Source organism: Astatotilapia calliptera, chromosome 20 (genome assembly GCF_900246225.1).
Source record: "Astatotilapia calliptera chromosome 20, fAstCal1.2, whole genome shotgun sequence".
NCBI lineage: Eukaryota > Metazoa > Chordata > Actinopteri > Cichliformes > Cichlidae > Astatotilapia > Astatotilapia calliptera.
This window is the reverse complement of record NC_039321.1, coordinates 7,451,043-7,478,895: the sequence shown is the minus strand read 5'-3', so window position 1 is coordinate 7,478,895 and position 27,853 is coordinate 7,451,043. Positions and strand designations below refer to the sequence as shown.

The following is a 27,853-nucleotide window of genomic DNA, read 5'->3' as shown; positions in this document are numbered from 1 at the left end:
TTTCATTGAGTGGTGTGGAAAACTGATAAAATTCTGAACCCAAAGTATCATCACATTATGTTCCACCATGCAATAAAAGCTCTTCAAAAAGCACAGACTGAATACATGTTGTATTTCCAAGCATACTTGAATGTTTAGATTTATTTTAAAAATGCAACATATGAAAAAATTAGTGGCGGTTCAATACTTTTGTATTGTTGAGTAGCAACAATCTACTTATTTAGAATTTATTAATCCATTTATAAATCTGTAAAAGCATGTGTGTGTGTGTACATTAACATTATCAAGAGGAGCTTAGCACACAGCAATGTTGTCATTGATTTTATTATTATAAATTTTGTTCCAACTTAAAAATCAGATTCTTTTATTTTAATAATAAATATTAAGCAAGGCAATTGAGCTAATACTCAAAATATTCATCTTCATGTCCTGAACAGCGAGTAGTCAAAAGACAATTTAAAAAACAAAACAAAAACTCATGCAGTGACAGGCTGATATCCACAAATGTTTAAAAGACATAAAATACAAGTTTATGACTTTTTTTTTTTCCTCCCCCTTGTCAATGAAACCTTGAAACTCAATCCCAAAAAGTTGGTTCTGTTCATCGTAGCATGTCCAGTGGGAGAAACATTTCATTCACTTCTTTAGTCCCAGCTGACTTTAGGTTTGTAAGATCTGGGAAACCTGCAGTCAGTTGAGACTAAAGACGAGTCCAGATGAACAGAAACAACTTTTTGGGATTTCCTTTCCTGGATGATTGAAGTGTCTTCACATATCCTCAAACTTACTTTGGCAAATTAAAAAAAAAAAACAAAAAAACAAGGTGCTGACATTATTTAAGACTAAACACTGCAGGCAGGTTTGGAAACCCAACAACTGGGTTAACATTTATGAAATTCACAAATATTTGAATGAAGCACAAGCTAAAACACTTTTTTTTTTTTTTTGCATTAAGGCATGAATAGATGCCTTATGATTAGATTTGGGACCATTTTACAGATCTAACTCTCCAACCTAACAGTCCTTAATACACAAAACTTTTCCAACAAAATTTTTTGATCCAAATGAGTAGTTACAGACATTGTGTGCCAATTTTGCTCATTTTAGACCATCTGTAAATGAGCTACAATAGTCAAGCTGTGTTCCTTTACTACAGTGCAACAGATAAATTCAACATAGAATTGAAGCTTCTCCGCTAAATATTTATCAGTTTCTTTGTTATGATCAGAAAACAAAAAGCCACTCGAAGCATAACATGTCCCAATCCACTGATGTTTCTTGGTCTTCGGAATCCAATTTTAAGAGAGGTGCTCAGAAACTTCAGGCAAATGCGTGTACACAGAGGGCATGTACATTCAAAGACTGGTCCTTTGACATTCTTCTTAGGAAGCGGTTTTCACAGCAAGTAGTTGTGGAATATCCAGGCTGTCATGCTTACTGAAAAAATAAATAAAATTCAGTAAATAAATAAGAGTAATTATATACTTTTTTGAAAAGTCTAAAACCCCCAGCAAACCTGTAGAGAAAGGGAAAAAAAATGTTTGAGTACTAAAACAGTTGTTTCACAAGTTCAGCCAAGGTAGAAAAAGAAAAAAAGACCATCACTGAACATACATTATGGACATGAGTGAAATTATATGACGTGTATATCTACATTATCACATTAATCTCGTTTTTTGTTTGTTTTACATAAATTAGCTCAAGTGTTCTTCAAGATCCATCATCTTACCGAGAGTGCTACAGTACTTCCTCTCCAACATTTGTAGCATCTTTGTCAGTATTGCCTCTTCGAGCGCTGTAATCCAGTAATGACTGGTCAACATTATTGATTATGTACAACAGGCAAACAGAAAGCTACATGGAATGAAGAAGTCCACAGAAACCACCACATGCCTATATACCACTCATCCACAAGGACCACCCCACACAAGCAGCACCCGTGCCAGCAGCTACTCTTTCACCTCTTATAGTCAAAACAGCCAAATTTGTTTGATGAGATACAAAATATTACCTGTTCATTCCTGTCAGCAGAACCAAACAGATAAATAAATCTTTATCAATAACAACCTATTTGGCTTTTTTTAAAGACTCAAATTAAAGCTAAAATAAAAAGTGAATTAATATCAATGTTCCAAAATGTAATTAAAATCTTTCATGCAACTAAAGAGATTACAATATACTATGTAAACAATGCCTACATACTATTTGGGCTCTTTATATTTCTCTTATAAATACAAAGAGTGATAAGATTGTGCAGGAGGATATAATTATGCCACCACCAAATGCTCCCTTGTCACATTTATTTAAAAAACAACAACAACAAAAAAAAACAAAAACAACAAAAAACCCATCCACAACATTTACTGACTAACGATCTCCTCATTTTTACAAGTTCATGGCAGACATTATGGATCCTAAAAGCAAATTGAACGCTGTGCATCCCCAATACATGATAAATATTTGAATACAACTTCATATGAAGTATTGCATTTCCCCCAAAAATAAGTGTTTAAGTTCCTACTATGCCCCATTTCAACGCAAAGAGAGACTACTGTGTTTTGATGTCAGCACTATTTGAGCAAGGTCTTTCCTCCACTATAGATTTCACTATATGTATGCGTGTCTACTTCACCTCCTGATACCCTTTGCCAAGTCCCTTTCTACCACACATGCCCACCCACACGCAAGTGCGCACACACGCAGACACAGCAGAGACTGGCAAAATGATGACATCATTACTTAACTGAAAGACTTATTCAGTTTCAGTAAATATATAATATGAGAATACCTACAAGTAGTAATCTATGTAAAATGACAAGGCAGTACTAAATAAAACTCCACTGTTGACACCACTTCCACTTCTTCACCCTCCCAAGCAATCAAGGAGAAACACCTAAGTGTAAGACTCTGAAGTCCACAACAGGAAAGCCACCGAATTTCATACAACACTTCTCTGGAAATGTGTCACTGGTATGACACACACATTTCCTATTTTACAGATAAATTTAGTCAATAAAAAGTTTTCTTCTCTTTAAAATATTACAAATCAGATGTATTTCTTTGACCATATTCACAGCCTTAAAATTTAAGAATTAGCTGTGGTACATAAGCCATAAGCTAATGCAAATGAAACAAAATTCCTGTCATGGCATTCACAGCAGTGAATCAACATGTATAAAATATTGTATGTAACAACACAATTTAAACCACTACTCACCTCATCATTCAATATTTTAAAACACTACATGCTACATAAAATAACACTGTAGTAGAGAAATTCATTATCCAGGAAGCCTTACAAAAAGCACAAAGTTTCAGCATGCAACACTAAGATTATAGAAAGCTTGGATAGAAAGAAAAGTTGGAAAACTAACGGGTAGCCTGAGAAGCAAACAACACAAAGGACAAAGCTTTTTCGAGGGTTAGTCAGCAAAGTTTAATAAAACACAATTTTACCGCTTTCCCTTTTTGCTGTTTTTCTTGTACCACATAAAGCCTCCAAAGCCGCCGGCCAGGGCTCCGATGACCACAACTTTTATGGGGGAGAGGGGGGGGGGAATTAATGCGAAAAAAAAATTGAAGAAAATTAAAAAAAAAAAAAAAAAAAAGCTTATTGACTGGACAACCTATTAGATGTCAGTATGGCCACAAAAGTAAGTAGTAATTAAACAAGAATATGGGAGACTGCTACACTGATGATACAATTTTAAAGGAGGATAATCCTGGCAAAATATTTGAGTAGTATTTAACAAAAGAAGGGGCAAAACAAAATCAGACCAGGCAAATAGTCTTCAAGTGAGAAGACAGTCAATGAAACAAACCAAGTTAAAGAATTCTCGTTATTTTTTTTTTTATTTTTATTTTTTTTTTTAAAGAGAGACTATATTCTTCTGTTATTTCCAATTTTACTGAAATATGAGCCACTTTGGACTGTGCAGAACATATTATAGTTGTTAACGCAAGTAATAGGCCACTAGTGTGGCATAACTACAGTTATTATAAATCACATTAGTGCAGAACCACACTGGTTTAAAACTTTTGCGTCTTGTTTAACTTTCCATTTGCTGCAGCTGCAGGACATCCTACACTTAATGGTTTACCACCATTGTATATCCGGTCTTTAAGTGATGACATGATGAATCCTGCTTCCGTTCCCAAAGTAGTCTGCATTTAATAAGGCTGTGGTGTTTTTAACATGTTCTAATGCTTTGTATCTTGTTCTATTTAATCCCAACCCCCTGAAAACAGTCAGTGATCACTGTTGGCTTCTCTCAGTTTTTATTATCGCTAATCATTTTAAAGTTCAGTTTTTAAACCCTTACGATTTAACTACAGCCCAGCCCATGCAGCAGTATATTAATGACTAACCTCGTATTATGAATGGATTATCTCTGTGGTTCTCCTGACAGACGTTTGGTCCGTTTACAGCATCCTGCCGTCCGAGTGCATTTGCCCCTAACCATTGGGAACCCTCACATTAACTTTTATCGAGTGGAGAAAAAGTCCTCCGTTCATTAGCATTCGCCCTCCAGCTTTACTGTTTATTTTATGCTAACATAGCTGTGTAGTGCTAGCAATCACATAGCACATCATTATATACAGCTAGCCAAACTTCAGTAACTTTCCATCTTCATTTATGTCGGAAGTGATAACAGAGCTGTACGTTTGAATTTGTTTCATAAATCTCTCAGTCAGAACATGGTATATTATATTTAGATGGAAGCTAGCGAGCTCACTCCCTGCTAACTTCTAACTCTGTTAAATATCAAAAATTATGTTTTCACGGATGCCTGGGTGTTAAACTTAATTGTTACACCTGGCAGAGCAGCCACAGTGATCATTTAATTACAGATGAAAGAATTTAGATCAGATTCCAGAGCCCAGACATGGCTAATGACGTCAGACTTAAAGACCGGATTGATAACACTATATAATAATTAGTGTAACCAACAAGTTGACCCAATGGCCAACCAATTTTTTTTTTTTTTTTTTAATGTACAGTCAAGGTAAATAAAAGCGAACAAACAAAAAACCCTAATATTAAATAAAAGAAAGGAAAAAAAAAGACTATTACATTAAAGTACTGCCATTTAATACTTATTACGGGTATGTTCTGAATGTGTATCATAAAAAATATGATAAGCATGCTGAAATATAAACATGATCTTTTTGGGTCAACCTCATGTTTTTACATTCATGATCTACTATAAAAAGATGAATTTCAAACTTACCCACAATGCCAATGACTAAACCTTTAGAACTGCCATTTCCATTGTCCACTGGAGGTTAAGGTAAAAAAGACAAAGACCAATTAAAACGAAAGGAAGAGACAGCAAAATTCCTAAACTGATTATACAACTGACCCATGAGCACACTGAAAAATCTCTTTCAATCCCTGTGAACTGCATCCTTCTGGTTCATCAAAAGTATACTTTAAAATTGTTTCTTTAAATTTTTTATTACATCTACAGTGGGGCAAAAAAGTATTTAGTCAGCCACCGATTGTGCAAGTTCCCCCACCTAAAATGATGACAGAGGTCAGTAATTTGCACCAGAGGTACACTTCAACTGTGAGAGACAGAATGTGGAAGAAAAAATAAATAAATAAATAAATAAATCCATGAATCCACATGGTAGGATTTGTAAAGAATTTATTCGTAAATTAGGGTGGAAAATAAGTATTTGGTCAATAACAAAAATACAACTCAATACTTTGTAACATAACCTTTGTTGGCAATAACAGAGGTCAAAGGTTTACTATAGGTCTTTACCAGGTTTGCACACACAGTAGCTGGTATTTTGGCCCATTCCTCCATGCAGATCTTCTCGAGAGCAGTGATGTTTTGGGGCTGTCGCCGAGCAACACGGACTTTCAACTCCCGCCACAGATTTTCTATGGGGTTGAGGTCTGGAGACTGGCTAGGCCACTCCAGGACTTTCAAATGCTTCTTACGGAGCCACTCCTTTGTTGCCCGGGCGGTGTGTTTTGGATCATTGTCATGTTGGAAGACCCAGCCTCGTTTCATCTTCAAAGTTCTCACTGATGGAAGGAGGTTTTGGCTCAAAATCTCACGATACATGGCCCCATTCATTCTGTCCTTAACACGGATCAGTCGTCCTGTCCCCTTGGCAGAAAAACAGCCCCATAGCATGATGTTTCCACCCCCATGCTTCACAGTAGGTATGGTGTTCTTGGGATGCAACTCAGTATTCTTCGTCCTCCAAACACGACGAGTTGAGTTTATACCAAAAAGTTCTACTTTGGTTTCATCTGACCACATGACATTCTCCCAATCCTCTGCTGTATCATCCACGTGCTCTCTGGCAAACTTCAGACGGGCCTGGACATGCACTGGCTTCAGCAGCGGAACACGTCTGGCACTGCGGGATTTGATTCCCTGCCGTTGTAGTGTGTTACTGATGTTGACCTTTGTTACTTTGGTCCCAGCTCTCTGCAGGTCATTCACCAGGTCCCCCCGTGTGGTTCTGGGATCTTTGCTCACCGTTCTCATGATCATTTTGACCCCACGGGATAAGATCTTGCGTGGAGCCCCAGATCGAGGGAGATTATCAGTGGTCTTGTATGTCTTCCATTTTCTGATGATTGCTCCCACAGTTGATTTTTTCACACCAAGCTGCTTGCCTATTGTAGATTCACTCTTCCCAGTCTGGTGCAGGTCTACAATACTTTTCCTGGTGTCCTTCGAAAGCTCTTTGGTCTTGGCCATGGCGGAGTTTGGAGTCTGACTGTTTGAGGCTGTGGACAGGTGTCTTTTATACAGATGATGAGTTCAAACAGGTGCCATTCATACAGGTAACGAGTGGGGGACAGAAAAGCTTCTTACAGAAGACGTTACAGGTCTGTGAGAGCCAGAGATTTTCCTTGTTTGAGGTGACCAAATACTTATTTTCCACCCTAATTTACGAATAAATTCTTTACAAATCCTACCATGTGAATTCATGGATTTTTTTTTCACATTCTGTCTCTCACAGTTGAAGTGTACCTCTGGTGCAAATTACTTACCTCTGTCATCATCAACTTGCACAATCGGTGGCTGACTAAATACTTTTTTGCCCCACTGTACTTTCAGGATATGAAACTGACATCTCTCTCACACACACACACACACACACACACACACACACACACACACACACACACACACACACACACACACACACACACACACACACACACACACACACACACACACACACACACACACACTTTTTTTTACCATGTAGAGTATTATATGATAAAGCTGAAAACATAAATGTTTATAATTAACAACTGACTTACGTGCACATTCTGGAATTCCTGGTGACCACAGACCATTATTTTCACATGTCTGGGTATCTGGTCCATTTAGCTTGTATCCAGATGAGCAGCCAAGAGTCACTTTAACCCCATGTCTATATGGAGGTTGAGCGCTCACAGTCACCTCAGCACTTCTCTTTCGGGGATCTTCACATCCTTGAACTGTTGACAATATAGCAGTTTATGCACATTTCCAAAAAAACATGTTCAAACAATGTCAAGATATTGGGAACACATGGAAACTGCTGCAAAGTTTGAGAAATAAACAGAATAATCTATGTCAACAGATTTACATTAAAAAAAAAAAAAAAAATCCTGTTAGTATGGCATGTTTCATCACTCATTTAAACGGTTACCATATAAACCCAAAAGTTTACGTAACCATTGTGGTTTTCTTAACAATATGACATTATGATGGTAGTATGACCTGATATGCTATACGTCTGTAGACAGTGGCCACACACACACACACACACACACACACTAAGAGGTTTCTTGCAAGGCAAGGCAAGGCAAGGCAAGTTTATTTGTATAGCACAATTCAACAACAAGGTGATTCAAAGTGCTTTACAGAGACATTAGAAACAAGAACAAATAAAAAGCATGATTTAAAATTGATTAAAACAAGCAAATAAACTAACTAATTAACAAACAAACAAACAAACAACACTATATAAAATCAAAACAGATAAAATCAGAACAGTAGATAAAATCAGTAGTTAAATGTAAGTTTTGAAATTTAAGCTTAAAGTGTGGATTTGGTGCTTTATTCAAATGCAGCTGAGAACAGGTGAGTCTTCAACCTGGATTTAAATAAACTGAGTGTTTCAGCTGATCTGAGGCTTTCTGGGAGTTTGTTCCAGATATAAGGAGCATAAAAGCTGAATGCAGCTTCTCCGTGTCTGGTTCTGACTCTGGGAACTGATAAAAGACCGGATCCAGATGACCTGAGGGATCTGGATGGTTCATACTGGGTCAGGAGGTCATTGATGTATTTTGGTCCTAAACCATTCAGAGCTTTATAGGCCAGCATCAGAACTTTAAAGTCTATCCTCTGACGGACAGGCAGCCAGTGTAAGGACCTCAGAGCTGGACTGATGTGGTCCACTTTTTTGGTCTTAGTGAGGACTCGAGCAGCAGAGTTCTGAATGAGCTGTAGTTGTCTGACTGATTTTTTAGGTAGACCTGTAAAGATGCTGTTACAGTAATCAAGCCTACTAAAGATGAATGCATGGACTAGTTTTTCCAGGTCCTGTTGAGACATCAGATCTTTTATCCTTGATATATTCTTGAGGTGATAGTAAGCTGACTTTGTTATTGTCTTAATGTGTTTTTCTAAGTTTAAGTCTGCATCCATCACTACACCCAAATTTCTCGCCTGGTTTGTGGTTTTTAGATGTATAGATTGAAGTTCTCTGGTGACCTGTAATCGTTTTTCTTTGGCGCCAAAGACTATTACCTCAGTTTTGTTTTTGTTTAGCTGGAGAAAATTGTGGCACAACCAGTCATTGATTTCCTCAATGCATTTACCAAGAGCCTGTACAGGGCCTCGGTCTCCTGGTGACATTGTGATATATATTTGTGTGTCATCTGCATAGCTGTGATAGTTTATTTTGTTGTTGTTTATAATCTGTGCCAGTGGGAGCATGTAGATGTTAAACAGAAGGGGTCCCAAGATGGAACCTTGGGGAACTCCACATGTGATACTTGTCTGCTTAGATGTGAAGTTACCTATTGATACAAAGTATTTCCTGTTTTCTACGTATGTTTTGAACCAGTTTAGTACAGTTCCTGAAAGACCTGTCCAGTTCTCCAGTCGTTTGAGTAATATGTTGTGGTCAACTGTATCAAATGCTGCACTGAGATCCAGTAAAACTAGGACTGACATTTTTCCACTGTCTGTATTCAGACATATGTCATTAAACACTTTGGTCAGAGCGGTTTCAGTGCTGTGGTTCTGTCTAAAACCTGACTGGAAGGCATCGTAGCAATTATTCTGTTTTAAGAAGTAACTGAGCTGTTGAGAAACTGCTTTTTCAATGATCTTACTTAAAAACGGGAGATTTGAGATCGGCCTGTAGTTGTTCATTTGTGTCTTGTCAAGATTGTCCTTTTTCAGTATAGGTTTGATTACAGCAGTTTTTAGTGATTCTGGAAACACACCTGATAATAAAGAAAAGTTGACGATCTGTAACAGGTCTGACTCTAAAGTCTTTGAGACCTTTTTGAAAAAACTTGTTGGCAGGACATCTAAACAGCAGGAGGAGGAGTTCAGTTGACCTAAGATGTCCTCCAGGTCTTTGCTGTTAATAGGTTGAAACTGTTTCATGGTGTTTAAACAGTTTTTTGGTGGACACAGTACATATCCTGGATCTGCTGTTGATGTACCAATTGCTTGTCTAATTTTTTGGATTTTTTCAGTGAAGAATTTGGCAAAGTCATTGCAGGCCATGGTCGAATGAAGTTCAGCTGCCACTGACACAGGGGGGTTTGTTAGCCTGTCAACTGTAGAAAATAAGACCCGAGCATTATGGCTGTTTTTAGTGATGATGTCAGAGAAGTAGGACCTCCTTGCATTCCTCAGTTGTAAATTATAATTGTGAAGTTTCTCTTTATAAATGTCATAATGAACCTGGAGGTTTGTTTTTCTCCATCTGCGCTCAGCTTTCCTACACTCTCTTTTTTCATTTTTCACCAGTGTGGAGTTTCTCCATGGAGACTTTTTCCTTCCAGAGATAACCTTCACCTTAATGGGAGCAATAGTGTCCATTACATTTAACATGTTAGCATTGAAGCTATTGACGAGCTCATTGACTGACCCTCTGGACAGGTCAGGTGTTAATGGGAAGACCTGGTTAAAAATTGCACTACTGTGTTCAGTTATACACCGTTTTGTGATCACTGTTGTTGATATATTTGTGTGGGCTGAGATTTTACTTTCAAAGAAAACACAGTAATGATCAGACAGGCCCACATCAGACACAGTAACCTTTGAAATGCTCAGGCCTTTGGAGATCAGTAGGTCAAGAGTGTGTCATCTATTATGTGTGGCCTCTGTTACATGCTGAGTCAGCCCAAAGTTGCCCAGAGTGTTACTCAGGTCTTTAGTCCCTTTGTCCTGAGGGTTGTCCACATGAATGTTAAAATCCCCAGCAATAATTACACAGTCAAAATCAACACAGATCACAGACAGCAGTTCACTGAGGTCATTAAAAAAGTCTGTGCAGTATTTGGGAGGCCTGTAAACATTAAGAAACACAACTTTGGATGGGGCCTTCAGCTGTAAAGCCACATATTCAAAAGACTGAAAACTTCCAGGAGATAGCTGCTTACATTGAAATGATTCATTAAATAAGACAGCAACCCCTCCTCCTCTCCTGCTCGCCCTGACCTCACTGATAAAACTGTAGTTAGGAGGGGTCGTCTCGATGAGAACAGCTCCACTGTTACTTTGGTCCAACCAAGTTTCAGTTAAAAACATAAAATCAAGGCTGTGCTCAGTGATTAAATCATTAATTAAAAATGTTTTCCCAGCTAGAGATCTAATGTTTAATAAAGCCAACTTAAGTGTTTTAGAGGTATTACTTGTCCCCTCGTGTTTGGGAGCAGTCTGTGGCACACAAGGTATGTTTACTATGTTTAAAGATCTTTTAGAGTGCAGCTCTCTGTGTTTTGACCAGGCCACATGTCTCCTGTCACCTAAAAGTACAGAAATTTTAAAACCTTCTAGTAAACAGGGTCCCAGCTTCTCCTGGGAAAAGTCATCACTGCCATAATCCTCACAGCCCAGACCCTTCACACATCACGCATCAGACTGCGGAGACAGGGCATGAAGAGGAACTAAGGGGGGCGAGGCTGGGCAATGTGACTTCGATTGCTCTGTTGAGGGTGGGGCTCGATGGCGAACCTTTGGCCGCTCTGGTGGGGGGGTTTATGGGGGACAAAAAGGGATTGGGACGGGGTGACCAGGGGAACAAGATTTTAATAAAGCATGTAGGAGAAACAGATTAGGTTCAATGGTTTGGAGACAAAGCAAGAGAAGCAAAGGTAAGATGGTTTGTATTATGATCTGCTGTGGCAACTTATAAGGCATAAAGCAGGGTTTGGCAATAGTAGTCCCAGAACTTCATGCGCTCTTTGCAGAAATTAAATACCCAACCTAGCTAAAAGGGAGGAAAGCTGGATTTTGAGAACTTTATGAGCTTTAAATTGAACTGTACCTGTTGGTTTCTTTGGGGTAGAAGGGTTAGTAGTGGTAATGGTCGTAGTGGTTGTAGTGGTAGTTGTTGTGGTAGTTGTTGTGGGGTTTGCTGCAGGAACAAAAAGTCAGTCAGCAGGGATGTGTAAAATCCCAACTAGAGATGTAACTATTTGACTGGGACATCGGTCTGATCCTCACTCAAAAGCCTGGAATAGTTTTTGATTGCGACAACAAGCTGATCTATTACCAAACTACAGTTTGGCAATTTTTAGGCTATTGCTAAAGATCATTCAGTTTAAGTCTGCATTGTTTACAGCAGCAGCGTGTTGATGTTCTAGGAGGACAGCTAGGTAGCTAAAACAACACAATGGAAACATGCAAGCAACCGCAGCTTTATAGATATTTCAAGCTTGACATGACAAGACCTTGTGTTTGTAGGAAGTAAAACTATTCCTAACCACGTGAGTTAAAAGTTCCAATGAAATCAATGCTTTCCCTGTTTGGCCTCTCAAACACATCAGATAAACTGATATGCCATTTATTATAAATACAGCAATAAATTAAAAGAGGCTTACGATTAAGAATCAAATACTAAAAACATTTACTGGGCAGATTTTATTTCACAAAATTACAGAAGCAATGTTTAACCTGAACCGGATGTTCCCTTATAGATAAGAATGGTTCCTGGTGTTGTCCCCAAAGTGACAAATACAGCTTTTTAAGTAGGGTTGGATATCGATTTCAATTTCTATAACTGATTTGATTCTGATTCGCAAGGTTCTGATTTGATTCAATTCAATTTTGACACAGTCAGAAATATTATAATTCTGATCATTTATCAGTACATATCCATACTTTTATATCTCTGTATAAAAACAAAACTGACACTTATGAGATTTCATCAGAGGTGTAAGCATCAAAGCAGATGCCTTTGTGTTAAAGTAACAGAGGATAAAACACAAAAATATGAAGGAGATTTTCCTGGCCTGGCACTTCATAGCAGATAACCTCCTTAAAAATATTCTGCAGTAGATCAAAAATGGAAGAAAACCATGAATCAGCAGATTAACATTACCTGATGCTGCTGAATTGAAGTAGAGCAAAGTTACAGAGGTTTTATTAAAAATACTGGTACGTGTTTTACGATTTGGCATCATTTGTAAAAGTTTACATTTCTTCAATATTGAAGAACAGAAATTAGGCGCTCTTGTTGGAGGTAATTTTTGAAAAACAAAAGACAGCGGCCAGCAGCACTGTACACAACAGTAGACAAGTGCGTAATAAGCCAGCAAAAAATTGGAGAAAACAGATTTTTGATGGGAAACTGGTCTTAAAGTACACAAGGAGAGAGAGCTGTGCAGTAAGTGTGATTTTATCATGGTGGAAGCAAAACAGCAAAAGTAAGAGAGAATTCATGATGATGTTTTTCAAACATGAAACGTCGTTTGGATCTTATTTTGCTGCTGGTTGAGTTAAGTTTTACCTGCCCTCATTTGTTGTTTTAACTGTTTGTCAGTTGTTGAAATAATTTTGTGAGCTTTAACCTGAGATTCTGGCATTTCTGAAAAAATACATTTATATTTAAAAATTGATTCAGTGAATACATATCATATTATTCAAACTTAAATTATTTTGAAAAGGGAAAATCTTTTTTTTTTTTTTTTTAAATCCAACCCTACTTTTTAATTCAAAGCTAGTATTGGACACACTTAATAGAGGGAGCACTCATCATGCTTTTACCAGTCTGATACAGAGTAACTCTAGGTATTTGGTGAGATAGATATTAGGGGTGCAACGATATACAAAATTCACGGTTCGGTTCGATATTTTTTCGATACAAAAAAAATGTTCATGCCTTTTTTAATTTGTCATTTACTACATTTTCACGGCACATTCTGCACCACATCTCTGTGCGTTCATCATTTGTTTGAAGCCAGCTCACCTCCTGCAACTACTGTCGAGCGCAGATCCACTGAGCGCTCAACACAGACAGCACCGTCAGAAGGAAAGTTGATAAAATAAATTAAATATTTTGTATTGTTCGATACATATGCGTACCGAACCGAAAGCACTGTATTGAACGGTTCAATATATATCTCCATCTTTTTTTTTTGTGTGTGTCAAACCAAACCAATGTCCCTCTGGCTCTTAATTCATATGATACCAAACAGAGCGTAAAAACAATCGAGCAAAACAGTCCGATCTTCTCAGTTCACTTTCAGCAACTTTGCACTTTGAAAGCATACAAAGAAAAGCAATTGGTGAAGCTGGCATGATATGCCTCTAAACTGCTGTGGCTTTGATTAGGTGATCATCCTTCATGCTATAATAGTTCTGCCACTAGATGCCAATTGAACCAATATCCACAAATCAGATCAGTGCATCCCTAGTAAATCATGTGGTCATTACCCAAAGCCAGGGTATCAGTTACGAACTGGAAAAGTTGAATAAAATTTTCCCAACAGGAACAGTTCATGCATAATATTAGCTTTATGTATGTTACTGATTATTTCTTTTAAAAAATGCTGAGCAATGATCTGTAATGGAAAGAATAATCTTTCGTAAATGCTTTAATTTAATCATGTAACTGGATATTTTCTTTACATTATTGAAATATAATAATGCAAGAAATCAAGAGTTAGCTGCCAAAATCCATGCATTGAATGAATGAGGAAAAGAAAGACAGCACAAGTCAGCAAGCTCCAGCTTTGAGCAGGTAACTAAAAGCTTGAATTATAACACCTTGCAACCAACATGTTTTGCTAGCATATGACGAGATTCAAAAGAAACCTCATAGGAGAGGTAAACTGCCATTCAGCATTTATCAAAAATGATCATTAGGAGGAGTTATGCTCAGAATTGCGGGTGAAGTTGCACTTAGAGCAAAGAGATGATCCGATTGAACTCAGTACATGCAAATAGATATTTTAATTTTTGACTTACGAATACACCGAGGAAGTCCAGGCGACCACTGACTATTTAGCCCACACGTCACAGTCGCGGATCCAATCATTTTGTATCCAGTGTTACACTGTAATGTGACTGTAGACGAGTATCCATATGGAGGCCGAGCACCGCTACTCCACTGTCCAAACGAAATCTCTGGTTCCCCACATTCAACCTCTACAGGGAAAGAAAGACATTAGTGCAGTTGTCAAAAATGATCTTTCCATAATATGTATTAGCCTAATTTATACTACACAAGAAAAACAAAACAAATTATTGAAAAAAAATTCAAAACACTTACTGATACATTTTGGAGGCTCAGGCTTGAATGTTCCATCATCCGAACAATCCAACTGTCTTGATCCATTACGTGTATAGCCGCTTTTACAGGTGTACACTATAACGTCTTTATAGTCATAGAGTTCTTTAATTGGAGTGAAAGTGCCATCCTGTACATCAGGTGGTGATTCACATTGTGTCACTGGAAAATAAAAATACAAATCTATCAGAATGAAAACAAGCAGTGAGCTTTTAATCAGGGGTGTGACTTGTGTTACGACAAGACAACCAACCTTCACAAACAGGCAACCTGCCCGTCCACCCTTGGCTTCCACAAGTGAGTTCTCCTCCACCAACTGGCATATGACTGATTCGAGGGGAAAAGGTTAGTTTAGAGATTTGATTTCACATGACACAGAACAGCAAGTTTTTGTTTTTTTAAGACATGGAATTGCAACATTTTAGTGATTTAATATGCTACTACTAAATTCAATCTAAAAACTAATTATCTAAACACTGTTTATTAGAGCTAGCATTGTATTTTGGGAGGATTTGGGAGCAGGCTGAGGGTCGCAGATGCCAACAGACTCAATAAACTAATCCGTAAGGCCAGCAATGTTGTGGGGATGGAGCTGGACTCCCTCAAGGTGGTGTCGGAGAGGCGGATGCTGTCCAAGATAAAGACAATGTTGGATAACACCTCCCACCCACTCCATGACATGCTGGTCAGTCACAGGAGCACGTTCAGTGAGAGACTGAGATTACCGAAAAGCACCACTGAACGACACAGGAAATCTTTCCTGCCTGTGGCCATCTCCCTGTACAACTCATCCACTTAACACACTGTTTGCTGCTACAGCTACACATGTTTCTTGTTCAGCTATTTATTTATGAGTGACTTATGTATGCATGTATGTATGCATGTATGTATATATATATATATATATGTATATATTGTACTATTCTTAGTTAGTGTATTGTCTGTCTTGTCTTAATGTTGGTTTATAATGGAGCACTGTAACAAAAAATAATTTCCCCCAGGGATCAATAAAGTATTCTGATTCTGATTACTAACCCGGGGTTACAAATGAGCACTGCTTTATCACCAAATTCAGACCCAGGACGATATTCAATCTGTCCATTTTCAACTTCCCTCACAGGGCCACAGTTCTTCCCTGAAACAAGAAAAAGAAGGTTATATTGGAACTTGTTTTTATAACATTATGTGTAATCTCAACAAATATAGTCTACTATTTATGTAACATGTTTATGTGCTTAAACTGGCTGTGAAATGCAGCTGCAATAAGGAATTTGAATATCAAATCAAGTTTTAATATTCACGTTGGCATTTCAACCCCAGAGAGCTCCAACTTCCAGCAGTACAAGTAATACGTGGGGACCCTCCTGCAGACTCATATCCAGTGTTACAGGCAAAAGTAACTGTGGTCCCATCTGGAAAACTAGTTAGAAGAATGTCATTGCCCTTTAAATCCATATTTTCTCCTTTAGGAGGTCTGGAACAGTTTTGAGCTGTACATGGAAAAAGAAAGAGAGAAAGAAAAAAGATACAGACAAAAAAGAGAGAACATAATTTTAAGAACAGGGTAACCCAAGAAAAACACCATGCTGTGTTTACCGTGTCTCAAGCTAATCCGGACTGCACTCACCTTGAGCAGTAATTGCCAAAAAGCCAAGACTGCTCAGCAGAAGGACTGCAGCAATAGCCATGACAGGATCTGACAGGTTTAACTAAAACCAAGAGCCCTTTCTGGTACAAAACAAAGGCAAACACAAGAAAGATAATTAGAGATATTACTTGGTCATGACGGCTGGTACTAACAAGGCTCTCCATTGAATCAGGTCTGTCACTGCTAACACATTAACTAGCGGAAGGTAGCAGGTGCAAACATTCGGTCTTCGGTAATGTTTATATATTTCGCTAAACCAAAACCTTAACAGTAACCAAGTTTAGGTTTTAAAAATGAAATATTTGAAAATACTGCCTCCCCTCTCCCTTTGTCGCGGCAGAAAACAAACCTAAAGTCTTTCCATATTATACAACTTGAAGGCCACGATAGCTTCGGCTGGCCGATCAACATTTGTTAAACTAAATGACAGGTAGGTACGGGGAAAAAAATGGCCGTGAATTCTCGTAGGTCACGTATGCTACTATCAGTCTTCCTTGATCCAAAGATACCATGGGTGGTAACACAGCACATTAATAATCGCGTAATTTAGCTTACAGGGGGTTAAGAAGATGTCACTGAAAGATTAAAAAAAATGCTGATTCCATCTGAATGTCTGCAATTTGGTCAAAATCCATAAACTGTTAAATCGCCTTCGGCTGCGTTAGCTAGCTAATTGTTAGCTAACTTAGCAGCAACGACGGATAAATACAATAATATAGCACTGTTATGGGGTCGACGCTTTGTTTTTGTTTTTTCGGTTGTTACGGACGGTTAAAACAAACGACACCATACCTTACGTCTGAACGCCAACAATGATGACCGCTAACAGTCCTGCTCTGAAAGGTTATTTCGGGTTTCTCCTTGTTTTAATGTGGGCTGCGTCTCCTTCTCGGAAGTAGGCGCGGTCAAACAGGTGACGTGCCTGTTCTTCATAAGTCTTAGCCTTAGATTACAGCTCGCGTACTTTATAACATAGTAATGAAATACACGAAAGAAACAAAGCTCTTAAGTTTGTGTGGATTCACATAAAATGAGTGTAGTACTTGTAGTGCTACCAATAAGCCAAATGAGGGTTGTTGTACTTCCATCCATTTTACTTAGTAAATGTAGCACCAGGAAGAAAAACTAAATTAGTTGAAACCGCTGTATTTCTGAAATTAGTCTGTATGCTATAACCGTTTTTTTTGTTTTTTGTTCTGTCTTTTCTGAACATAATACGCACAAGTTTATGAGCCCCACCCACCATAAACCCAACACTTCCTTATTACTCTGTTGTTCCATACTTCACATAAATATGCAGTTTTCCCTTCTTAAAGCAGTATTAATAGGACACAGCACGAGACCTGTATATAAAAAGACACATACACCTTTAAGACAATATGAAAGTGCAGGCTGTTCTTTACTGTCCTTGAAAAGCTTTGGCCCTCTTTTGTAAGCCATGCATACTACTTGTGACATACTTGTGAAAACATTTTGTGTTGTAAATTACAGTGCCCAATACATTCAAACAGGGTGACGCATTACAAAACAGGGCGGACTGAATCAATGTGAGGAAATAAACTTCCTGTTGTACTTTGGTCTGTTTATTCACCATTCACAATTCCTGCTTTTTCCAAATGTTTTTCCAAACATTCCTTTAAATGACATCAACCACACTTGAAAAAAAAATACAAAAACTTCAGAGGATTATTTTATTTATTTATTTACATTTGTTTTTACATTTAAAACAACCTACAGAAGAGAAAGTGCAACTCGTACTAAACTGTCTGGAATCAAATGTATTTAAATACAAACTTTAATCATAAGTGTAAATGGACATTTAAACTTACAAATTAACTTAATACTTTAAATGTGTCTTTCACATGTCAGGTCATTTTTGTATGACCTCCACATGACCCCCGTTCACAATTACTTGGCAAGCACGCAGAGATTCAAATTTATTTAATGGATTTACACTGAAGTTTAAAACTGAGACTTAAAAAAGAGTGATTTCATATTAACATGAAACCAGGTGATTATAAGCAAAAAGAAATGTTCAAAAACTTGTGGAAACTGTTTATCAAATAGTGTTTTCTAAACATAAAAGTGAACATTATATGATCATTCACATGCAGCAATGTGAAATCAAATTAAAACAAAATATGATGACTTTTGTGACACTCCACGTAGCCAAACCTTTTATATCATATTGTATATCTAGGTACACGGGCCTTTCTTAACTTATCCAGATCTTCCCTGAAATAAGACCACAGACAGGAGGAGACCATTATTCAGTCATATCGAATCACAGGATTTTCACATTCACAGAATGGAAATTACTAGAATTGTCCAAAATTATCTCTATATTATGCTAGCAACCTCCTGAGGTATTTAATACAAATTTTAACAACAATTGAGAAGTGAAGCTACATATACTTAAGCAATTTTAATTCATAACATGCGTATACATTAAGGAAGTCCAGGTGACCAGTAACGTTTTTATGTCACGGTAAGGTTTGCATTGATTATGTATCCAGGTTCACACTTTAACATTGCTGACGACAACTATATCTTCAGAGGTTAAAAATCCTCATTCTATTCATCATTTGGACTCTTCATATTCAACTTGTGGGAAACAAAAAGGAAACTGTATATCAATACAGTTATCCAAAATGACCTTATCTATCATTAACCAGGAGACTGGTCCAATTGAGGCTATAAAGGCAAAGTTGGAATTTAAAAATACATATTAAATTCACATACACATTGTAGTAATTGCACACCTTTAATACCAAATCATCTACAGAGAAAATTAAATGATATGATTAGATATGCCTAGAGAGGCACGTCAGTTTTAGCTATATATATTTAATTTTGTGTAATATACTGAGATAATTAGAATTAGAGCTATTTGTATTTATTAGAGCAATTTTGTTATATTTTATAACCTTGTAATATGCTGTATTATTTCACTTAGTTTAGTTAGTTACTGTACTTAGAGTCTTGGAGCAACTTTGACCACATAATTTCTGCTTTGAAAGCAATGTTTAAGCCAAACCTGATGTTTGCTTATAAATAAAAAGAATGGTTCCTGGTGTTGTCCCTACAGTGAGAAAAACAGTTTTTAATTCAAAGCTAGCACTGGACATGCACTCAAAAAAACGCTGAGTAATGATCTATGTAAATATGGTAAAAATCTTCTGTTGTCAGTTCTTTAATTTAATGCTGTAATTCAATAAGTGTCTTTACATTACTGAAATATAATGATGCAAGAAATCAAATATTAGCTGCCAAGATCCATATATTCATGCTCATAGTAGAGGTAAAGTGCCATTCACCAATACTCTCCACTTTTTGCTGAAAATCACTGGCCAGGACCCCGTAGTCTTCATTTACCTGCCTTTTTTGCACTTTTCATAAATATGCAGCAGGAGGACTTAGGCTCAGAATTGGGGTTGAAGTTGCCAATGGCGTGTCCAGCGGGGTGGCCTGGGGGGGCACAGGCCACCCCCCCCAACCAGACTGGCCACCCCAGGTGCCACCCCAAAGGCAAAACAATAAAATTCAATCAAATATCAAATGTCCGATTATGTTTTCACGGTGAAGCTCAGATATCCGATTGTAAGTGAATGCAGCATCCTTCTGCGCTATGCGCGTCACGTTAGCAAAGGTAGGAGAGCCAAGCACGAAAGATGGCACTGCAGGAAACAATTTTTCGGTGAAAGAAAATGAGGACAGAATAAATGTCCCGGTAAGTAATATTAAGTTTGTTGAGTTTAGTAAACTTCGGTGAAATTAGAATACCAAGGAAAAAATAACACTTAAAGAATTATTGCAGCCGTGGAATATTTCAGACAGTATGCTACTGAGGGCAGCTAACATAAGAGTTATGAGTTATAAGATGTAATCTAAGTCGTAACATTGCTGTATGGAGCTGCAGATTTGGTTGCAGGTTAACATCGCTGGACTGGCCATCGGGCTTATTTGACTTATTTTTTATTTTTTTTGTAACGGCATGAACAATGAGAGGTGGTGGATTGGCCAGATGCAGGTCGATGTGTAGAAATAACTCCGTTGTTTGGTGGTGGCTATGGCGGGGCTTCCACAGAGGCCAGCAGGTGGATGAGGGAAGGGGAGGCAGGAGGAGAGACCCGAAGCAGCCACCAGTCCGAGTGTCAGGTGAACTGAACTTCAGGTAAGAAGTTATGACCTGCAGTCTCTCTGGGTCAGATATAAACCAAGTTTAGGTGGAGTTTATTTTAGTTGTGCTGACTTTTTACCGTCAGTTGCAATAACTCATACTGCGTTCTAGCCAGCTTGATGGAGTTTTTAGGTGGGTGGGTGCTATGATGTTACTGATAGTGAACTTTATTTTATTCATAAGGTTAGTTAGTAGAGTTGCCAACGGCTCCTTAAAAAAATGGAATGGTCCCTCATTCAGAGAAAATATTACACGTTTCGTATTGAGCTGAGAAGAGACGCAGTTTGTCCCGAACTTCAGCTAGGATGGAAAAAGACACAAAGCTGGATTTATTCTGTCGTTATGCGGCACAGCTGCTTCTTCTCTCATTCTCTCCCCCTCCCTCTCCTGTTGCTACTTCAATCATGAAACTGATCAATGATCAGCTGATCAGCTTTTCTCTCTTGTTTATTTATCGCCCACTTTGCGCCAGAAAGAGGAAACCAGCGGATGTCGCGCTAAACAACAGCAGCACGTTTAAGCTTGATCAGCTGTTGTTAGAATGTATTTAATATTAATTTCTAGTATCAGCTGATGTTTGCTGGAGCCACAGCTATAAAGCTGCTGGTCATGATGTCAGTTTGGATATGTGGTGAGAGGGAAACATGAAACCAGGAGATGTCCTTACTGAATCATCAGAGCTGAACAGGTGATGGAGAAACAGGTTTACCTTTTAGGTGACATGAATGAGTTGAAGTTATGAACTGTTTCTGAGAGACAAATAACACCAGGATCCTTTTTTATGTAGCTGACAGCTGGTAACTGTGCAGGGGCGGGTCTAGCAAAGTGTTGCCAGGGGGGCAGGTAGGGCATTAACAGGGAAAGGGGGGCACAAAGAAATACTTTTCTTTCTTATTCTCATTTAAAATATCTAGCTTTTATTAAATAATTATCTAAATCTTACAACCAAAGTTTTTATCTGACGTAAAATGTATAGAAATCATACATATACCAACAAGACTGTACATCACTGTCACCACAGCGTTTGTTTTCATTCAAAGGCTTTATGGCTTTAATACCTGGTGGGTCGGTCTGTAGTCAAAATGCCCGATTTTCTGTCCCAGTCCAGCCCTGCAGGTTATACTGGCAGTGTCACCATGCCAGCTGAATGTATTTCATCATCAGCCAGTGCTGTTCTTTATCAATATTACCAAAGTTTACCATAAGGCAGCATAGAAAGTATTTACTTGCTTTCAGGTTTTATTCAAATATTAGTCTTTTCAGTTGTTTCCCCACTTTTTTCCTGTTTCAAAATCAAACACCAGTTTGTGAGAAGATTATCTTCTTTTTTTAACAGGCAGAGAAAGTTTTGCATTGGCATTGGCTAATTTGCCAATTGTTTGTTACAAATGTTCGTATTTTAATATTCAAAAATGTTTTTGCCCAAAACATATGTGCACTACATGTCAGTAAAAATGCTATGCAAATATTGCTGTCCTTGAATGCTGAGTAAACACTGACAACGCAGTATCTAAAAACTTTGCACCGTAGTGGTTAAAATCTCATTCTAATAAGAGTTAAAAGTGCATTTGGTTATTAGGTTTATAGGATTATTGAATTATGGTTAATGGTTGGTAGAATTTTTTTTTTTTTTAAACATTATCTGCCAATTAAATCTGCCACCCTTCTCCAAATCTGTGCCCCTACCTGGCCCCCCCAACAAAAATTTTCTAGACACGCCACTGGAAGTTGCACTTAGAGCAAAGAGATGATCCGATTGAACTCAGTACATGCAAATAGATATTTTAATTTAACTTACGAATACACTGAGGAAGTCCAGGCCACCACTGACTATTTAGCCCACACGTCACAGTCGCGGATCCAATCATTGTGTATCCAGCGTTACACTGTAATGTGACTGTAGACGAGTATCCATATGGAGGTCGAGCACCGCTACTCAACTGTCCAAATGAAATCTCTGGATCTTCACATTCAACCTCTGCAGGGAAAGAAAGTAGACATTGGTGCAGTTGTCAAAAATGACCTTTTCCACAGTATGTATTGGCCTAATTTATACTACACAAGAAAAAACAAAATAAGTTATTGAAAATAACTCAAGACACTTACTGATACATTTTGGAGGCTCAGGCTTGAATGTTCCTTCATCCGAACAATCCAACTGTCTTGATCCATTACGTGTATAGCCGCTTTTACAGGTGTACACTATAGTGTCTTTATAGTCATAGACTTCTCTATTTGGACTGAAAGAGCCATACTCTACTACAGGGGGTGATTCACATTGTGTCACTGGAAAATAAAAATACAAATCTATCAGAATGAAAACAAGCAGTGAGCTTTTAATCAGGGGTGTGACTTGTATTACGACAAGACAACCAACCTTCACATACAGGCAACCTGCCCATCCACCCTTGGCTTCCACAAGTGAGTTCTCCTCCACCAACTGGCATATGACTGATTGGAGGGGAAAAGGTTGGTTTAGAAATTTTATTTCACATAACACACAACAGCATTTTTTTTGTTTTTTTAAGACATTCAATTGCAACATTTTAGTGATTTAATATGCTACTACTAAATTCAATCTAAAAACTAATTATCTAAACACTGTTTATTAGAGCTAACATCGTATTACTAACCCAATGTCACAAATGAGCACTGCTGTATCACCAAATTCAGCCCCAGGACGATATTCAATCTGTCCATTTTCAACTTCCTCCGCAGGGCCACAGTTGTACCCTGAAACAAGAAAAAGAAGGTTATATTGGAACTTGTTTTTATAACATTATGTGTAATCTCAATAAATATAGTCTACTATTTATGTAACATGTTTATGTGCTTAAACTGGCTGTGAAACACAGCTGCTATAAGGAATTTGAATTTAAAATCAAGTGTTCATATTCACTTTGGCATTTCAACCCCAGAGAGCTCCAACTTCCAGCAGTACAAGTAATACGTGGGGACCCTCCTGCAGACTCATATCTAGTGTTACAGGCAAAAGTAACTGTGGTCCCATCTGGAAAACTAGTTAGAAGAATGTCATTGCCCTTTAAATCCATATTTTCTCCTTTAGGAGGTCTGGAACAGTTTTGAGCTGTACATGGGAAAAGAAAAAAAACAAAAAACATACAGACAAAAAAGAGAGAACATAATTTTAAGAACAGGGTAACCCAAGAAAAACACCATGCTGTGTTTACCGTGTCTCAAGCTAATACGGACTGCACTCACGTTGAGCAGTAATTGCCAGAAAGACAAGACTGCTCAGCAGAAGGACTGCAGTAATACCCATGACAGATCTGACAGGTTAACTAAAACCTATTAAATACACGTACACATTGTAGTAATTGCACACCTTTAATAGCAAATCCTCTATGGAGAAAATTAAAATGTCAATACAATTAGAGAGGCACGTCAGTTTTAGCTGGGATATTTATCATCAGAGCTGTTTGTATTTATGAGAGGCATTTTGTTATATTTTGTAACTTTGTAATATGCTGTATTATTTCACTTTGTTTAGTTAATTAATTAAGCGGAAGGGAATGGATGGATGGATAGTTAATTACTGTTCTTAGAGTTTGGAGCAACTGTAACCACATAATTTCCTCTTTGATTAACACAGGGTTTTAATTCTGATACAGATACATGTTGGTTGAACAGCCTTAAATGATAACAACCTTAATCAACTGTGTCTATATTCCTTTTTACAGATTTACTCTATAACTTTATAAAGTTTTTACACATTAAGAGAATACTGACAGGGAATATTAGAGCATATTCCTCCTATATTGGCTTATCTTCATTGGTTCCCTGTTACATCCAGAATTAAATTTAAAATACTTCTCCTCACATACAAGGTCTTATGTGATCAGACTTGATCTCATCTTACCAATAGAGAGGAGGTGTGAATGGTTCAGGTGTTATTGAAGGGAAAGATCAGGAAGGCTAAGGACAATTACAGGAGAAAGCTGGAGCGGAAACTCCAGCAGAACAGCATGATAGAGGCGTGGAGTGGCATGAGGACAGTTGCTGGATTCAGGTCATCCAGCAGCAGGTGAGCTGGGGGTGGTGTGGACAGAGCAAATAAGCTGAACGTGTTTTTCAACAGATTTGAGATTGCAACAAATGTTCACCCCCCTAATGACTTACCTGTAGTCAGCCTGCAATCCACAGCAAAGCCACTTTCTCTCCACATTGCAACACAGCCTTCTGGTAAAGTATTGAAACCCCTCCCCAAACTGTTACTTTCACTCATGACCAGATTCAGAGACAAGTCAGAAGATGTTCTCAGGCAAGTCTGCTGGACCAGACAGGGTGACTCTCCATGTCCTCAAAGCCTGTGCCACACAACTTGTGTGGGATTTGTGTGGGACTCCAGAATCTTGTGTCCTGGATTGTTTATTAGGTAGACCCAAATATGTGCATCTTCAATATTGTCAAGGTGTTCAGTAACGTTTTTATGTCACGGTAAGGTTTGCATTGATTATGTATCCAGGTTCACACTTTAACATTGCTGACGACAACTATATCTTCAGAGGTTAAAAATCCTCATTCTATTCATCATTTGGACTCTTCATATTCAACTTGTGGGAAACAAAAAGGAAACTGTATATCAATACAGTTATCCAAAATGACCTTATCTATCATTAACCAGGAGACTGGTCCAATTGAGGCTATAAAGGCAAAGTTGGAATTTAAAAATACATATTAAATTCACATACACATTGTAGTAATTGCACACCTTTAATTTTGTGTAATATACTGAGATAATTAGAATTAGAGCTATTTGTATTTATTAGAGCAATTTTGTTATATTTTATAACCTTGTAATATGCTGTATTATTTCACTTAGTTTAGTTAGTTACTGTACTTAAGAGTCTTGGAGCAACTTTGACCACATAATTTCTGCTTTGAAAACAATGTTTAAGCCAAACCTGATGTTTGCTTATAAATAAAAAGAATGGTTCCTGGTGTTGTCCCTACAGTGAGAAAAACAGTTTTTAATTCAAAGCTAGCACTGGACATGCACTCAAAAAAACGCTGAGTAATGATCTATGTAAATATGGTAAAAATCTTCTGTTGTCAGTTCTTTAATTTAATGCTGTAATTCAATAAGTGTCTTTACATTACTGAAATATAATGATGCAAGAAATCAAATATTAGCTGCCAAGATCCATATATTCATGCTCATAGTAGAGGTAAAGTGCCATTCACCAATACTCTCCACTTTTTGCTGAAAATCACTGGCCAGGACCCCTTAGTCTTCATTTACCTGCCTTTTTTGCACTTTTCATAAATATGCAGCAGGAGGACTTAGGCTCAGAATTGGGGTTGAAGTTGCACTTAGAGCAAAGAGATGATCCGATTGAACTCAGTACATGCAAATAGATATTTTAATTTAACTTACGAATACACTGAGGAAGTCCAGGCCACCACTGACTATTTAGCCCACACGTCACAGTCGCGGATCCAATCATTGTGTATCCAGCGTTACACTGTAATGTGACTGTAGACGAGTATCCATATGGAGGTCGAGCACCGCTACTCAACTGTCCAAATGAAATCTCTGGATCTTCACATTCAACCTCTGCAGGGAAAGAAAGTAGACATTGGTGCAGTTGTCAAAAATGACCATTTCCACAGTATGTATTGGCCTAATTTATGCTACACAAGAAAAAACAAAATAAGTTATTGAAAATAACTCAAGACACTTACTGATACATTTTGGAGGCTCAGGCTTGAATGTTCCTTCATCCGAACAATGCAACTGTCTTGATCCATTACTTGTATAGCCGCTTTTACAGGTGTACACTATAGTGTCTTTATAGTCATAGACTTCTCTATTTGGACTGAAAGAGCCATACTCTACTACAGGGGGTGATTCACATTGTGTCACTGGAAAATAAAAATACAAATCTATCAGAATGAAAACAAGCAGTGAGCTTTTAATCAGGGGTGTGACTTGTATTACGACAAGACAACCAACCTTCACATACAGGCAACCTGCCCATCCACCCTTGGCTTCCACAAGTGAGTTCTCCTCCACCAACTGGCATATGACTGATTGGAGGGGAAAAGGTTGGTTTAGAAATTTTATTTCACATAACACACAACAGCATTTTTTTTTGTTTTTTTAAGACATGGAATTGCAACATTTTAGTGATTTAATATGCTACTACTAAATTCAATCTAAAAACTAATTATCTAAACACTGTTTATTAGAGCTAACATTGTATTACTAACCCGGGGTTACAAATGAGCACTGCTTTATCACCAAATTCAGACCCAGGACGATATTCAATCTGTCCATTTTCAACTTCCCTCACAGGGCCACAGTTCTTCCCTGAAACAAGAAAAAGAAGGTTATATTGGAACTTGTTTTTATAACATTATGTGTAATCTCAATAAATATAGTCTACTATTTATGTAACATGTTTATGTGCTTAAACTGGCTGTGAAATGCAGCTGCAATAAGGAATTTGAATATCAAATCAAGTTTTAATATTCACGTTGGCATTTCAACCCCAGAGAGCTCCAACTTCCAGCAGTACAAGTAATACGTGGGGACCCTCCTGCAGACTCATATCCAGTGTTACAGGCAAAAGTAACTGTGGTCCCATCTGGAAAACTAGTTAGAAGAATGTCATTGCCCTTTAAATCCATATTTTCTCCTTTAGGAGGTCTGGAACAGTTTTGAGCTGTACATGGGAAAAGAAAAAAAACAAAAAACATACAGACAAAAAAGAGAGAACATAATTTTAAGAACAGGGTAACCCAAGAAAAACACCATGCTGTGTTTACCGTGTCTCAAGCTAATACGGACTGCACTCACGTTGAGCAGTAATTGCCAGAAAGACAAGACTGCTCAGCAGAAGGACTGCAGTAATACCCATGACAGATCTGACAGGTTAACTAAAACATATTAAATACACGTACACATTGTAGTAATTGCACACCTTTAATAGCAAATCCTCTATGGAGAAAATTAAAATGTCAATACAATTAGAGAGGCACGTCAGTTTTAGCTGGGATATTTATCATCAGAGCTGTTTGTATTTATAAGAGGCATTTTGTTATATTTTGTAACTTTGTAATATGCTGTATTATTTCACTTTGTTTAGTTAATTAATTAAGCGGAAGGGAATGGATGGATGGATAGTTAATTACTGTTCTTAGAGTTTGGAGCAACTGTAACCACATAATTTCCTCTTTGATTAACACAGGGTTTTAATTCTGATACAGATACATGT

General features: G+C 37.7%; 1 protein-coding gene across 6 annotated transcripts; it reads right to left on the bottom strand.

Annotated features, from left to right (window-relative positions):
- Window positions 1-308: 308 nt before the first annotated feature.
- Window positions 309-27,516, bottom strand: LOC113012881 (C4b-binding protein alpha chain-like). Of its 6 annotated transcripts, none has more exons than XM_026153297.1 (21): window positions 27,113-27,516; window positions 26,847-26,946; window positions 26,590-26,663; window positions 26,319-26,498; window positions 26,011-26,190; window positions 23,512-23,700; window positions 23,246-23,345; window positions 22,990-23,063; window positions 22,719-22,898; window positions 22,411-22,590; window positions 16,086-16,274; window positions 15,820-15,919; window positions 15,038-15,111; window positions 14,767-14,946; window positions 14,463-14,642; window positions 11,539-11,628; window positions 7,301-7,480; window positions 5,232-5,279; window positions 3,457-3,532; window positions 1,730-1,795; window positions 1,371-1,437 (listed from the first exon to the last, which is right to left on the bottom strand). In XM_026153297.1, exons 1-20 carry the CDS (start codon window positions 27,333-27,335, stop codon window positions 1,738-1,740), a joined length of 2,655 nt encoding a protein of 884 aa, XP_026009082.1. In that variant the 5' UTR covers window positions 27,336-27,516; the 3' UTR covers window positions 1,371-1,437; window positions 1,730-1,737. The 6 variants fall into 6 exon arrangements, with proteins under 6 accessions (XP_026009084.1, XP_026009085.1, XP_026009087.1 ...); XM_026153298.1 differs by lacking the exon at window positions 1,371-1,437 and adding an exon at window positions 1,487-1,516; XM_026153299.1 differs by lacking the exon at window positions 1,730-1,795 and having other exon boundaries at window positions 309-1,437.
- Window positions 27,517-27,853: the final 337 nt, after the last annotated feature.